Source organism: Mesocricetus auratus, unplaced genomic scaffold (genome assembly GCF_017639785.1).
Source record: "Mesocricetus auratus isolate SY011 unplaced genomic scaffold, BCM_Maur_2.0 Super-Scaffold_100025, whole genome shotgun sequence".
Lineage (NCBI taxonomy): Eukaryota > Metazoa > Chordata > Mammalia > Rodentia > Cricetidae > Mesocricetus > Mesocricetus auratus.
The window spans coordinates 26,166,579-26,182,630 of NW_024429206.1; the positions used below are offsets into that span (position 1 = coordinate 26,166,579).

Genomic DNA, 16,052 nt, shown 5'->3' on the forward strand with positions numbered 1-16,052 from the left:
TTGTTCTCAGACAGAATCTTACAGACATGGTTGGTCTTGTACTATACAGTCAAAGGTGGCGTTAAACTCTTGACCCTCCTGCCCTAGCCTTTCAAGTGTGGGATTTCAGGCATGTGCTGCCTCCATGGCTTTGGATAACATATCTTTAGAAAGTGGGAAGCTGGGGCTAGAGAGACGGCTCAGCAGTTAAGAACACTGGCTACCTTTGAGACGATCTTTCAGTTTGCACCCACGTGGTAGCTCACAACCATTGGTAACTCCAGTTCCAGGAAACCCGATACACTTTTCTATTTTCCTCAGGCACCAGGCACACATCCTAAACACATCCCTAAACTCAGAAATAGATAAGCTAGTCCTGAGTGTTTCCAATGCCACCTTGTAGGGCTCTGGAGGTTTCACAATGTTTTCAAAGGGAGGGGGCTGGTGTTTGGAGACAATGATAGTGATAACTGTGTTCTCCGAGTGTCTGAATGAATCTTGGGAGCTCCTGGGGGAGGGGAGGAGAACCCAGAGAGCTGGAGGGTACACAGATATACACATAGGCAAAACTTACACATAAGGAAATCTTAATGAATTTCAATACTGTTGTGGAGTATTTAACTATGTAAAGGTGTGTTACATTTGTCTATGCTTCCTTTGTTTAACTAGGTAAAGATGTGTTGCTGTTCCACCTTGCCCAACTAAGGCACCTGACTGGTGTAATAAAAAGCTTAACGGCCAATAGCTGGGCAGCAGAGGGACAGGCAGGGCTGGAGAGCAGAGACGGTAAGTAGTAGGAGGAGTCTAGGCTTGGAAGAGAATGAGGGAGAATGAGAGGCAGATGCCAGGCAGGCAAGCTGACAGCCAGCCAGACACCAGCCAGACACAGAGCAGGGCATACAGAATGAAAGAAAGGTAAAAAGCCCTAAGGCAAAAACACAGATGAAGAGAAAGAGGTTAAATCAAGTAGTAAGAGCTAGTGGGACACGCCTAACATAAGGCCGAGCATCCATAAGTCTCCACGTCATGATTTGGGGGCTGGAAGGCATCTCAGAAAGTCTGCTACACAATACAATTAACATTAGCTGTGAAGGCACCCAGTATGGAGATAATATTCCTTTTGTATGTACGTACTTTATGGTAAAACCACAGGTTTAAGGCTGTGTATGACCTTGGGTAAGTCTTGACTCTTCTCCCAGACAGGACCAGTCACTTTGACTAAAGATAACCCACCTCCCTGTAGAGTTCTCCTCCCAACCCCATCAGGAGCCTCGCAGGAAGTACCCTGTGACGTCATTCAAATCCCCTAGCACCCCCTGAAAGATGATGCCTTCAGCACTCACAACTCCCATATGCGGCTATTACAAAGCTGAAAAGACTGGCGGTCTTAAAGCAGCCCACCCCACGCTCCGTCTTCCCAGGCAACTCTTCCGACCTTTGTGCTTAAAACTTGAACTGGCGATGCTGGTGCCAGCAGGGTGGCTCGGCGGGAAAAGGAGCTCGCCACCAAGCCTGGCGACCAGAGTTTGACCCGGGGATGGGAGGGGAGGAATGACTCCCATACGGTGTCCCACCTTTCATAGGTGACACCCATGCGCCCTCATACATCCATACACATACATACATACACATTAAATACAAATAAAATAGCTATTTAATACCCAGCCTTGCTCATACTGTCATACCCTGCATCCCTTTCTGCAGGAAAGCCAGGGTCTGGTTTTACCTGAGCTGAGGTCCCTAAAGAAAACAGAGCTCTTTAGGCTAATAAGGGTGACAATTGTCTCTCTGTCCTTATCACCCTTGACAGTACCCTGAAGTGAGGGCCACAGCAGCAGCAGCAGCTGCAGAGGCCAGTGGCCCTCATAACATGCCTGCAGGACAGGTCACGGTGTCCCCTCAGTAATGGACAAGGAGGCGGAAACCAGACAAGGTGGCACGGGGGAGGGAGTGGCGCAGGCAGGCAGCGGGCCTCCTGGGTGCTCTTGCTGGGCACAGGAACCTGCCAGCACCCACATCCCCCATATCCTAGGCTCCTGACGGCACTCTCTGGGAAGCATGTGACAACAGGCTATGCAGGAAGCCAATGGCGACTCTCAGGTTGCCCACTGGACCTGTGTCTAAGAGTCTGCCGCCATTCCTGGGGTCGGAGAAACTTTCAATAAAAACAGTACACACGCATTTGTGTTTGTATAAAAGATATTTACTTCAATTATCACACCTAGGGTGCTAGTGAATAATAATACATGGTGTGAGCTTCGGTGATATTGCTTCTCCGTATCATAATAGGGACCGTTGGACAGTGCAGAGAACAGACATTTCATATGGCTAACCAAAGACGAGAAGGACGACGCTGAGGGGCCGACGGGTGCCTCCCCCACCCCCACGCCAGCCGGAACCAACTCTTAAGTGTAGAAAACAAATCGCAAGAAAAATCAAGATGTGATAGGAGATGGTCACAGCAGCACAAGGCTTCTCAAAACTACTTGTACAAAAAAAAAAAAAAAAAAGAGAGAGAGAGAGACACACACACATCTTTTACAATTGTTTTCTTCCTCTCGCTTCTTTTTGGTCAATTGGGTCTTGGCAAGGATTAAAATTAAAAAAGAATCTGTGATTGTATTAACACACAAGCTCTATAGACATCTAGGACTTAGTGCCTGACAGAAAAAGTAAATACTGCTACAATGTAACACGCGACGGGGGGCTGAGGAAGGGCTGACCGGTGTCTTGTGCTGTGCATTAGTAGTCTAGAGGAGGGAGGGGGTGCTACCCGCTCCCCTAGCAAGTAGTTATTGCACAAACGCAAAGAGCTAGGTTTCCTGTTCTGTGGGAGGGGCTTAGGGAAACCCATCAAGTTGATTCTCCTCATTGTCAGCTTATCACAAGCTAGTCTCAAAAAGCTTGAAGGCTTTTTTTTTCAAATGCATTCTCATGTTTCTAAAATGTCCGGCATTTTTCTGAGGCGGGGGGGGGGGTGTCTCAGAGGGTGGGGTGGTGGGGGGAGAGAACTAGAGAGATGGACAGAGAGAAACGCATAGACTAAGAAAAACTAAAAACCTTTGGGGGGTTGGGCCAATTTTATTGGAGGACTTTTACCCCCAAAGAGATGAGCGAGGCTCCTCTCCCCCCCCCCAGTTTCAGAGAATGGGAAAGACACTGTACACAGAGAAATGTGGACTTGAGGCTCAGTGGACTGTTTGGGGGTAAAGGCAGGTATCCGGCCCTGCCTAGGGGGTGAGCAGATCCCTAGCCTCTTCCTGGGGTGAGTCTCTAAGTTCATCCCATCCCAGGGGGAGGTAAGTCTCACATATCTCCACCCTCTGCTGAGCAAACAATGGGGCTTCTAGCTGGCTCTATTTGCAGCCACAGAAAATCCTTTCTCCACTTTTCATGACATGGAAGGGTGTGGGCCCTCTTGTCACCTCCAGTGCTAGGAAATACCTGTTGCCTTGAAAGATGCCTTTGACTGACTTTGAATGCAAGGAAAGACAGCTGACAATGAAAATCTAAGATGCGGCAACCTGTGGGGACCATGAGAGATCACTTTCCAGCCCAGGGTGACGGCCTTGGCTAGACTGCCCGCCTCTCCCCTGATCCAGGCTTGCCGAACCTTCATGAACCCAGAAGTCTTAACAGAGGCTCTAGGAGGCTTTGGGGAGCTTGAACTTGGCTCTTGTTTCCTACTGCAGAGCAGCGCCTCTGGGGGCAGTTATCCCACCCAGAGACGCCCGCATTGGGTGACTTTGTTCATTAACTCAGTTAAACAGCTACGTATGTAGAGACCGCCAGTTTTTGAGTGGCCACTAGGGAGACAGGTGTCTGATTGTGCTGGAGGACTCCCTTCTGTCCCTCACTCCTCCACGGCAGTCCCCCAGACCTTCTCAGGCTCTGGGTGGGGAGAAGAGATGTGGGGAGTAAGGGACAGTAACCACTGGAGTGACAGCAAAAGCATTCGCAACAACAACACAAAATGACAACACACTCCTGATAAGTACTTAAATGATTAACCTAATAATAAATTAGAAGAGGATAGATAGAAATATTTTTTCTTTCTTAAAGAAACATCCTTTTATAATCACCCTCAAGTACGCTGACAGATCAGTAGCAGTCGGTCTATCTCCACAAAGAGAGGGTTAAGTGCTTCAAGGGTCGACTGTGGGGTCAGGCATTTGGGAAGGTTCCCCAGCTGCTGGAACCCAGGCAGCCATGACCCAGGGCTCAGGCTGAGCCTCAGTGGCCAAGGTAGGCCAGCTTGCCCGTCGGTTCATGAACACACAGAACTACAGTGAACATACTCATCCACGACCTGAATCGATCCTGGTTCTAAAGCTTACTTAGGAGTTCATTTGGTGTGCAATAACGCTCTTTTTCAAAAAGAAAACAAAACAAAATCCCCCCCCAAACAAAAGCAACATGATTTCCATTGCACAGAGCTTTGACACAGAGCCATCTATTAAGTGCTTCCTGTTTAAAGCAAACTATAAAAAAATAAAACAAAACAAACAACAAACAAAAGATAATTATGGGTTGGGAAAAAAAAAGAATTACCAAACAAAAGCAGCCCCGTGCCACTTGGATGTGTCTTGCTGAATGGTGTCCTATTTGCCAAGGAAGTCCCAACGCTTCCTGGCACTGTGCTTCTGATACATTTTCCATAGGGATAGAGGCGTGGTATTGGGATTTAAGGCACCTTTCCTTTCTGATCACAGAAAGCTTAGTACATAGCATATTTGTGGTAGAAATTAAAGCCAGAATACTACAAAAATTACAGTAACAGACTCTAGTTAACATGAGCAAACTAAATCCATCTATGAAAAGCAACTCAAAGGCATTTGAAATTTGAAAAACCGAGGGATGGGGCGTGCACATTCATGCATAATCTAACGTCTTTCTCTCATTAGCCCCTCCCCCTCTTCTTGGCAATAATGCTGAACTTTTCAAGTCAGCATTTCAAAGGAGACCAGGAGCTTTGGAAATGTCTTGTTAAAGCTAAATGTCACTTCGTCCAAAAAAGAAAACTCGATATGCCACTAAAGATGTGGCCATGGGATCTTTGGAGGGAGGTGGCAGGAGAGGGGCAGGGGTGGGCATGGGTGTGAAGAGGAAGCAGGTCCTCGGGAGAACACTGGGGGACCCTGGCTTTTCTTTTGCTGTTCCTGATCCCTTCTTGCACTGGTTGAGTCTGAGGTCTTGGGGTTGTATGCCTTTGACAAAGAGCTTGCCCCTACCCTCACTTCCCTGGTAGTTCCTATCTATAAGACATTGGCAGAAGTGATGAGAATGACATTTGCTCAAATCAGTCCATTCACTTAGCATGCAGGTTTACTGGTCGGCCTGGCAGACAGCACCTCTGGGAGCTGGGACCAAGCCACTGAAAGAGTCTCAGCCACCTGGGACAAGCATTGCCACAGTGGCCACAAATCTACCCCTGAATTGGTCAAGCTCCAGAGAAACTGCAGCGGCAGCTGCGCCTGGTGAATTTGACATTCATGATGGGGACAACAAAACAAATTCCCTATGTCCTACTGGGACACTTCGGCCACTCGAGCAGGTATGCCTCAGATCCCCCAGCTGTCCTGGCATGTTCTTTTGGGAAGTAAAGACCAGATATTGCATGGTAGGGGAGAAAGCTTATGTATGACCATTCCTGTCCTGGAGATACTCGTGTTTGTAAAGCAGAGCTCCTGGTAAGGTCCCAGGGCTAGAGACAGGAGATATGGACAGTCACAGCTCCTGGGGATGTGTGCATGTCCTTTAGAGATAACCAAAGGATGGCTGTGATGGGACCTGACAGCTATGTGGGAAGGCAGAGCAAAAGACAAAAGAGTTTCTGAGGCCAGAGACTGCCCCTGCCTACAGACCCAACAGCTGCCGGAGTTTCAAGAACAGCTGAAAGCCAAGAGAAAAATCCCTGTGCTTAGCAGACTCCAGACACCACTTCAGAGCGTGCTCAAGAAAGGAGGCAAAAAGCCCACCTGCCAAGACGAGATGATCTGTCAAGCCTGCAGCCTCTTGAGTCCTCCTCCCCCCCAGGCCACTTGGCTCACAGTTCTGAGCGATGTCAGGCGATGAGGCAGAAGAGGATGGATGAGGGAGGACCCTGAAGAAGGGACAGGACAGGAGTGACTCGGCCAAGAGCCTTCAGCTCCCTCCTTCTACTCTTCTCTGCAAGGCCAGCAGTCCCAGAGGGCTGGCCTAGGGTGACTACAGGTACCTACCCGCGGGCAGTGCACGGCGAGCACAAGCTTGTGATGGGGGCCAAACGATGGATTGCACAGAGTGCCCAGAGCCCTGCCTCGAAAGGAGACACGGCTCTGGAGGGCAAAGATACAGTCTTGCTGTGGCAGGGAGGGCACTTGAGATGCTGGTTATCGGCACTCTGGCTCCCCGATGCTTCGCCGATGCCTAGAGTGCTCCCTGGAGTGCCCCCTTGCCATTGGATACAAGCTGCTCCCTTCCTGGCTTGCTCATGAGCCCCACAACTGAACTTGGCTTGGCTGTGGAGGCAGATGAGCCATGTGGGTAGTAGTGGGCAAGGACTCTCTTGGCCACAAGAGCCCAGAGGAATACTCAGCTCCCAACCCGGCTATATTCTGGGCCGTCTGCCAGATGTGGCTTTAAACAGGGACAGAAGGGAGACACTGACGAGAGGAAAGCTCGCCTGGGAGCCACCTGAACTTTGCAAACACAAGTATCTGTCCCGAGAAGGGTGACAACTGTCTTCCTTTGCCTCATTTTCAGAGTGGTGTGACTGGATTCCTAATACTATACCCAGAGTCTGAACTGAGTCTAACCCAGGATACAGTCATAAGCCCCGTGTGATATTTTTTTAGAGTGGCTAGCTAAGAAAATAGTCAACTTCAGCTAAGTGCCTATATATTTTTTCCTTTTTAAAGAGAAGTCTACTAGACAGAGATCAGACAGGAGGTGACTGGGAGCTGGGTCAGAGTGGAAGTGAGTGGCAGGAGTCTAGGAGCCCACATGCCTGCCACTTTGGATGCCTCAAGGGGTTTTGGGCATGAATGAAGAGGTGTCAAGGGGCCTGATGTGAACACTGACTTCATGGTGGGCTCCCATTTAGCCAGCTGGGTAATGGCACGATACCTAGTTAGGACTGCCCCTCTAATGAAAAAGAAAGGCATTTAAATGAGCAGTGGCTTGTGATGAAGTGTTAGTGTTTTCTATGGACCCGTTCTCCCCTGCAGGAGAAGCACTCAGCTTTTCAGGCTGAGAGACTGTAAAGAGAATGCCTGTGGGAGCTATTACTTGGATCTCCAGCCAGCGGAAGGTCACCCCACCGCACGAGGGAGCGCTGTTCAAGGCACTTGAATATTGCTTTTCAAGATGAAAGATGAAAGATGAACCCTTGGACTCAAACTGGGAAGGGAGGGAGGAGCTGATGAGGAGAGATGTAAACCCCGCAGGTTTCTGTGTTGTCTACTGGCAACTCTTAGAAATACTATAGACAGTGCTAGCTTAACCCCAAACACCATCAAGTTGGGATCTCAATTAAAATAATAATAATAACAGTAATAAATAAGAGAAAATACAAATGCAGAACTCAAGCAAAACCCTAACCAAGTGATTGTATCAAGCGCCCAGATGGAGGGCTGGCACAAGAGACAGGGCGGGGCCAACAAGAGCCTAGACCAGAAAGCAAAGAAACAAAAACGACTGACTTGCTTGGAAGAGCCAAAGGCTGTCTTAGACCTCTACTGTGTGGCTACCAGGATGAAACATCTTGACTTCCATTTCCTCAGATTTAACACTGTGGTTAAGTAACAGTCATGCCTTTAAAAGGAACACACTGCCCTCTTCAGTCCTGTTGACTCTGCTTCCCATCCTAGTGAAAACCAGGTGTTTAAGATGCATCCCCCATGATGACAGAGTTCCCTAAGGTTTCTGTGGAGGGGACCATGATCCCACAGTGACACTGCTCCTCCATGTCCCTAATGGATCCCTGGTGTGAATGAGCTCTTCCTCACTCAGTGTCCCTGCACAGAGCTAGGTGAACTCCGTTTTCTCCTTCTGTCCCTCCACTGTGAATTCTCTTATCACTGAACCAGATCTCAAGTGCAGAAGAAATGCGACCATCCAAAGACAGAGCAAGGGGCCTGCCTCCCAGCCTCCTAGAGCCTCCTGGAAACTTCTCATTCATGAAAAGGCATTGTCTTTAGTGTCGTGACTCTTACAGTTTGTGAAAACTCCAGCTAAGGGCTTGCAGCTGCAGGTTGAAAGACTGTGAATGAAAATACATAAGCTCCAAACATCATGCAAGAAATGTGGTTTCACATCTGACAGTCAAAGCCTACAAGCTAAGGAATAACAAGCACACTGAGGTGTCATAGCGGGAGATACCTTTAAAATTAGAACTCCCTCCCACCCTCCCAAATAAAAAAAAGTACTATTAATTAATTAAACTTAAGAAATAATGAATGCACCATTAAAATGTCATCCAAAGATGTTGACCTAAGACAAAAGTTTCAATGATACACAATACGGTCAAAAATTTTCAATCAGTAATATACAGTATGACAGCTACATCTTGTAAATTATACCCAATACTGCCGGCAGTCTATCCCTCTAAAGAATATTTGCCCCTTTCATCCCTTCCTAACAATCAGATAATAAAATACAGCACCTATAAATAAGCAAAAAAAAATATATATATATACCGAAATCATCTATTGTTAGTTTAAAGATATGGCAATAAGGAGTCTAAATTAGCAAAACCTGTAGAAGCCATGACTGATAAACCAGCTTATTGAAAAAGGTGGCAGTAATGCACTCTATGTGTGCACAGGTACTTAAGAAAATACACAGACGTATAAAATTGCACACGCACACGCACGCACACTTTCATCCACCTCTATACTCACGCATATACACATAGACAACGGGAGGAATCAAGAGACAAGTTAGACTTTTGATTTGTACTTAGACTGCCCTAAACTGTGCATAAAAAAACCTTGTGAGAGGAGAAATGAATGAAGGCCAATGGTCTGGTCTGGAATTGAAGAGCGTCACCGTTTTGGTGAGTTTGGGCCATCTCTACAGGGATGGGAACAGAGCTCAGACCGGCATTCTCTCTTCTGCAGGGAAGGAAGCTTCCCACGAGTGGATAGGGATATCAGTGCTTGTGGTGGGAAGGGGGCGGGGAGAAGACAGGAAGAGAGAGTGCGCATGGGCGCGCCAGCCCCGCCCAAGCCCAGGGAGCATCTTCCCCTGGGGCTCAATCCTGGAGCCCCTGGAGAGTAGCGTGAGGTGAGGTGCCTTCTGTGCCAAGGAGAGGAGCAGACCGTTGCCTGCTCAGGAGGGACTAACTGCTGGGCCTCTGGGCCTCCTTTTCCCTTCCCTTCGACGCTTGCACAGGAGCGGGTGTGCCAACACGGACGTAGATACCATGAAACAGAATGAACCGGTACATGCTACAGTTCTAACTTGTCTCCTAAACCTCCGAGATATGAGGTCTGATCAGCGTGCTCTGCGGTTAGAGGTTAAAAAGCAGATTATAAAATACCTAGATTCGGATCTTTCTTTTTGTCCTGATTTGGCCTAGAATGGAGTGTATTAAACAAACTCTGGTCAGCAAAAGCCCAGAGTCAGTTAAAGCTATGGATCAATGTGCACTACATGTCAGGATTCTATTTACGTACAAGAAAACACTACATCAGCGACCACAAAATCAGATACTTTTCCTGATGTGACTTTTCTTTTTTTTTTCCTTTTTGTTAAAAAATATGTGGAGTAAATGTGTTTTATTTTAATTCAAAGTTTCAAACGAGAAGTTTCTTTTCTTGAAAATATTTAGGAATCCAAACTAGTGTGTTTAGAGTCGGTTTGACTGTGCAATCTCTTAGTGGCAACTGAACAGCTACAAAAACTTTCTTTTTTAATTTTTTCTGAAAAATCCCCCCCTTCCTGGTTTAAGAAGATAATAGTGTATTATCGCTCTGAAGCCATTAGATGGCAGATAAAAAGCCCCCTTTTAATATGTGGGTTTGATTTTTTTTTAAGCCCACACGAAAGAGGAGGGCACAAGGCAAAAGCTGTAAAGAGTTATTCCAGAACCTGTGGAAATCACTTAGGGCAATAAAAAAAAAAAAACACTTCAGGGTACAAAAAAGCTCGACTACACATTTCCGTTTTCTTCCTTGAAAACACGACATAGATTGGGCTTAATGCTCCTTTGTTTTCTATATGCACCTTGGCCTATGGCGATTTTGCCCTGTGGCCCGCAGGGCGCTAAGTGCGCAACACGTCCAGGCCTCGGTCGGCCCTGCCCTCCACGAGCGCACGCACCCGCCCGCCCGCCCGCCCGCCCGCGGCTCGCCGGTGCTGCCCGCCCGGCTGGGACCGCTAGGCGCAAGAAGGCCCGGCTGTGCCCGGCGGGCCCTGCTGTCAGGCCCAGCGGCCGGCGCCCTCAGAACTCCCATTCGATGGGCTCCTCCCGGCTGGCGGCCTTCTCCAGGCGGTGGATGATGCTGTTCAGGTTCGCGGCCTTCTTCTTCCGCACCGGGTTGTCCCGGGCGCCCGCCGCCTCGGGCAGGCCAAAGAGGCTCTGCAGCGAGCTGGGCCTTCGCGCGGGCGCAGTGGCGGGCGCGCTGGTGCTTGGCAACGCAGAACTCCTCTCCGCCGGGCCCGCCCTGGCCGCGCCACGGGCCTCGGGGGCCGTCGCAGTGGCTGAGGTAGCGGCGTCCTCTCCGGGCGCGGGCGCGGCGAGGTTTGGCACAGGCGCCGGGGTGTCGGCGGGGCCCTCGGGCGGTGGCCTGGGCCGGCCCGCGTCGTCTCCGTCGTCCTGTCCCGGGGTCGCCGAGGAGAGTGGCTGTGCCTTCGCCTTCTCGGCAGGCTGCGCGGCCTCTTCCCGGTCGGCCGGGGCTGCGGCCACCTCTGCGGGCCCTCCCTGAGACTTGGTGGCCACTGTGGTGCCACCTGGCTCCTCGACGTCGGCGGCCTCCACGCCGTCACAGCTGTCGCCTTCGGAGCTGGGTGCGGCGCGGCCACTGCGGGCCGAAGGTGAGTCGCTGGCGCCGGCCTGGCCCTGGCTCCCGGCTTGGATCTCCTCAATGAACAGTTCTCTGCGGATCCGAGACCTGCAAGACACAAGCGGAGGCCCGTGAGCGCCCTGCGCCCGTGCCCGCCACGGTTGCCGTCTGCCTCCCTCGCCCGCCCGAACTCTGCCAGGTCTCCACCACAGGCTTCGTTCTGAGATGAGACCGCCCATCCCTGGGAACTTGCTAATCAGCCAAGAGTGACCTAGCACTCCCAGCCCCTGCTTTATCTTTTGAGACCGGGTCTTGCTATGTAACACCAGCTCAGGATAGGCTTGAGCTTGTCACGTGACGCACTTGGCCTGGCCTTGACCGCAGGAGCTCCCTGTTCAACTCCATCCACCCCACGGTACTGACAGCTGCTTCCACTCTGCTGCGGTAACACTCACTGACCAGTGAATGGCGCTTCACTGGAGAGCCAATTATTGCTTGCGGCCACGGAGGGAATCTTGTAATTTCAGAGGGTCGGGGGCTTTTTATCAGGCCTCCACCCACTGGTGTATTTTCAACTGATTGCCGCTTGGAAGGCAGTGGACTCAGTGGGGAAGAGCCCGCTGGTAAGTAGGAAGGAGACTGGATACATGCTTTCAGGATACCAGGCCAAAAAAGAAAGAGTGAAAGGTGCCTCGCCTGCATGTATCTCTGTGCACCACACGTGGGCCTGGTCCCTGGGAGGTCAGAAAGAGCTTGGCTCTCCTGCAACTGGAGTTAGTGAGCGGCTATAGGGGTGCTGGGAATCAAACATGTCCTCTGGAAGAGCATCGAGTGCTCTTAACTGCCAAGCCGTATCACTCCAACCACACAACCGAATGTACATACATAGAGACAGGGTTCCTCTGTGTAACAGCCCTGGCTATCCTCAAACTCAGAGCTCTACCTGCCTCTGGGACTAAAGGTATGCACCACCACTGCCTGGCTTCAGGTGGGAATGGGCTCAGGTAACTTGTTGAGACAATGAATGCCAGGACAGCTTGCTTCCTCCATAAAGGTCCTGAAGCCATCTCGTCTGCCAACTCCTTTAACCTTCCCCATCACTAGGCTCCGTCAGCCAACTTTCTAGGTGTGTCTTTCTAGTCAGCCAGCATAATATGCAAAAAACGCCCACTGTTAGAAATGCACCAGTTCCAGTATACTGCAGAAAGAGGGCCTCCATAAAAACCCCAGGGCTGGACATGGCTCAGACTTTTTTCTCTTCGTTCTACTACTGAACTAAGGGCTGTAAGCTTGCTAAGCAAACAGTACTGGCTGAGCCACGCCTCTAACACCTGGCTGGCTGATTTTGAGCCAAGTGCAATATGTATCTCCCAGCACTTGGTGAACTTTTAAGTTTTAAGACATGGTCTTTCTAAGTTTCCCTTGAACTTACCCTGTAGCCCAGGCTGGCCTTAAACTTTAAATCTTTTCATCAGCTTCCCGAATAACTGAGGTTATAGGCCTGTCCTACCTCAGGTTAGTTGTTTACCTGGTCCATACTTACTTGTTTTTGCTACAGTGAAATAAGAATCACACCCTAAAGGTTTGTTTGTTTATCTGTTTTTGAGACTGGGCCTCTCTACCCAGCATTGCTATCCTGGAACTTACTATGTAGACTAGGCTGGTCTTGAACTCATAAGGATCCACCTACCTCTGCCTCCCCAGTGTTGGGATTAAAGGCGTGCGCCACTATGCCCAGCTTTTTAAATTGTATTTCCTTATTTTGTATGAGTGTTTTGCCTGCATGTGTATGTATATATATATATATTATATATATGTGCACCACATGAATGCCTGGTGCCCATGCTGGCCAGAAGAGTGTTAGATTCCCAGGGAACTGGAGTTACAGATGGCTATGAACCACCATGTGGGTGCTGGGATCTGAACCTGGGTCCTCTGGAACAGCAGCCAATGCTCTTAACTGCTGAACCATCTCTCCAGCCTGTTTCACGAAGATTTTAAAGCTGTGATTCAGAAAGGTGAGATTCTGATAGGTCCCCAGAAATACCCAGGTATAACAGCTTTCCTAGGGTAGCTTCAGGAACTTGGAAACTGGAGGACCAGTCCCTGGTGCTGTGATGGGAAGTTGGTCGGCTCATAATCTGTTTTCAAGCCTCGGGGCAGCAAGGAGGCCATTGAGGTGAGTACCCATTTCTGCTCTGCCCAGTCAGGAGATGACAGGCTAGGTGGGCAGCTAAGCTAAATCTTACAAATGGGATTCAAACATGCTGGGTTTGAAGTTGGTCTCTGCTGTTTACTAGCTATACAACTTAGATAAATAAACATGGACTTTTGAGTTACTTGTTCTCAAGATTCCTTTCTAAGACAGGGCCTTAGAATGGGCTGGAACGACCTACCTCAGCGCCCCAAGTGCTAGGTTTATAGGTCTGCACTGCTATGTCAACTCTTACAGGGCTTCTGGAGTGAGTGAAGGCCTGCCCTGATTGTTACGCAGAGGTGAATGGGCTGGAGGTGGCCAAAGGGTAGCACGGGATCTGCCTTACACACCAGCTTCTTGTAAACCAGAACTAGTGACCCTGTGTTTGAGTACTAGTTGGAGGGCATACATTTTTTTATGTACTTCTGGAGATAGGGTCTTACTCTGTAGCCCAGGCTAGACTCAAATTTCCCATCCCTCTGTCTTCTAGATACTGGCATTAAAGGTGTACAGTACTATGCCTGGCATTATCTTCTAAATTGTAACTTATTTTCTTGAATGCCTTGTACTCAGCTCTACTTCTGAGCTCCACGGCTGTAGCCCCAGATTTGATACCTAGAAAACCTGTACAGAAAAGGATGCTTGGGGGACGTGGGAGTTTAAGCAAGGTCTTGTCCATGGTAGGCAAGAACTGTACCACGGTGCCACTCCCCAGCTCCTCACTGGACTCTAGACAAGAGCTCTATTGACAAGCCACATTTGAACGGAGGCCAATTCTGAATTATCTTGTTCTTGGCTTATTTTAATTTTCTTTTTGCATGTGTGTGTGGTAGGTGTGGTGAAGCCACATGCCATGGCATGTGTGTGGAAGTCCGAACAACTTGCAGGAGTCAGTTCTTTCTTTCCACGTGTGGGGTCAGGGATCAAGTTTAGGTAGTCAGGCTTGGTGGCAGGTACCTTTACCTGCTGGGATATCCTACCAGTCCCCAGCTGTCTTTTAAAAAAGACCCTCATGGCTGGATGTGGTGGTGCAGGCTTTTAACTCCGGTTCTTGGGAGGTAGAGGTAGGCAGATCTCTGGGTTTGAGGCCATTCTGGTCTACATAGCAAGACCACATAATGAGACACTCTCTAAAATGATGATGGTGATGCCACTGTCAAGGTGGCCAGCAGACAGAGCGCTCTGCGTACAGATCTGACAAACTGAGCTCCAACCCAGAATCCCATAAGGTGGCTGGAGAGGATGAACCCTGAGAGTTGTCCTCTGACTTCCACATAACTCGGGCATGCAATGCACGCTCACACATCAAATAATACAAGTCTCCTCAGCTCCTGGAGGAGGCCAGCCATGTGGGGCAGCAGCTTTCTTACACAGCTGTTCACATCATACAACAATGTTTTGGCCTTGGGTCTACCTTCAGGGACCAAGGGCCACACTGTGCTCTGTTGGGTGGGTTCTCACGGGTCTAGGCTTTGGAGCTCTTGACAGGTCTCTACCTGTAATTATGGAACCAGTTGATGACGGTGCTGGTCTTCAGGTTGAGTTGTGTGGCAAGCTCCTCGATCGTTTTTGGTGACGGGTATGGCTTCTGCTGGTACGCTCGCTTCAGCGCTTCCTTCTCCTCTGGGGCCAGCACCACGCGAGGTTTCTTCAGCTGCTGTTGTGGCTGGGGGCTGGCGCCTTGGCTATAGTCAATGCCCACAGAGGGGGGCTCACAGGGCTGAGTGTCACTGACAGAGCTGTGTCGCCGCTTCATGTAGGCTGCAGGGAGAGAGAGGGGGGGCAGGTGAACTCAGGGACAACTAGGAAACCAGCTCAAAGCTCAGCTCTGGGACCAGAGCAGGGTGATGGAAAACATATAGGCTGGGTGTGGTGGGGCACATATGTAATCCCAGCAGTGAGGAAGCTGAGGCAGGAGGATCATGAGCTTGAAACCAGTCTGGGCTACAGTTCAGTGGTAGAGTGCTTGTCTAGCATATCTAATACCCTGTGTTTAAGCGCGAGCACTCAAAACTAAACAAAATACCCACTCCTAATAAAACCCTGCAGCGGAACCATACTGTCTGTCCTCAGCATATACTGCGGCCCACTCTGATGTCAAGTGGGTTCCAAGCTATCCCGTCCCAACTTGACAGTAGAAAGATCCAGCTTGATGAATATACTGGTGGCAGGGACACTTGGGGCACCTGAGGGGCACTAATGGAGGTCACTGGACAGAACTTGGAAAGGGCTGAGAGACTTTCCAAAGAGAGGGTATTCTAAGGCCGTCTTGAAGGGTGATGCTGATCAACTAGAAAGTGTAGGCTCTGGCATAGAAGACAGCAGGAGACTGTTTAGGAAATGGAAACCTGAGCCAAGGTGGTGAGTGCTTACAGTCCCAGCAGTTGAGAGGTGGAGGCAGGAGGAATCGGTGTTCAGGGTCATTTGGCTACATAGATAGTTTTGGCCAGCCTGGACTATATGAGACCCTGTCAAGAGAAAAAGAGTGGGGAGAAGAGGAAAGGAAGGAAGGAAGGAAGGAGAGAGAGGAGGGAAGGGGAAGGAAGGCAACAATGACTGAAGTCAACCATCAAGACAAGAGTTACATCAGCAGACCAGCAGGGACATTCCCAAGGAGAAGCCAAGAAGGGCCCAGCGGGACATGCGGACAGCCAGGGGCTAATGATGTCATAGAAAGGGTTAGAGCATCTTGAGGGGATGGATAGTCAACAGCATCTAGCACCATAGGGAGGAACGTTAGGAAGGGCCAGGCTGGACTTAGACTTGGTAATATGGGGAAAAATAAAGCCCAGAGAATAAGAGAGGATCCGTGGAGTTGGGCAGCAAAGGCCCAGTGGCTGGCGGGAAGAGAGAAGCAAGGGTGGCCAGCAAGGTTGCTATGTTGGGAG

General features: G+C 49.7%; 1 protein-coding gene across 11 annotated transcripts in view; it reads right to left on the bottom strand.

The window, feature by feature from the left end:
* Cux1 (cut like homeobox 1) overlaps positions 1-16,052 on the bottom strand; it is a 327,582-nt gene that overhangs the window by 16,156 nt on the left and 295,374 nt on the right. For 3 of the 11 annotated variants that reach the window (XM_040731282.1, XM_040731279.1, XM_040731281.1), the window contains 2 exons: positions 14,661-14,925; positions 10,313-11,075 (listed from right to left, as the gene is read on the bottom strand). The exons of 4 other annotated variants lie outside the window; for them this stretch is intronic. In XM_040731282.1, the coding sequence (XP_040587216.1) occupies positions 10,406-11,075; positions 14,661-14,925 (935 nt within the window). In that variant the 3' untranslated portion in view covers positions 10,313-10,405. Of the gene's footprint in view, positions 1-10,311; positions 11,076-14,660; positions 14,926-16,052 lie in introns of those variants that run through there. 4 more of the 11 variants (XM_040731278.1, XM_040731280.1, XM_005080389.4 and 1 more) reach the window with 3 other exon arrangements.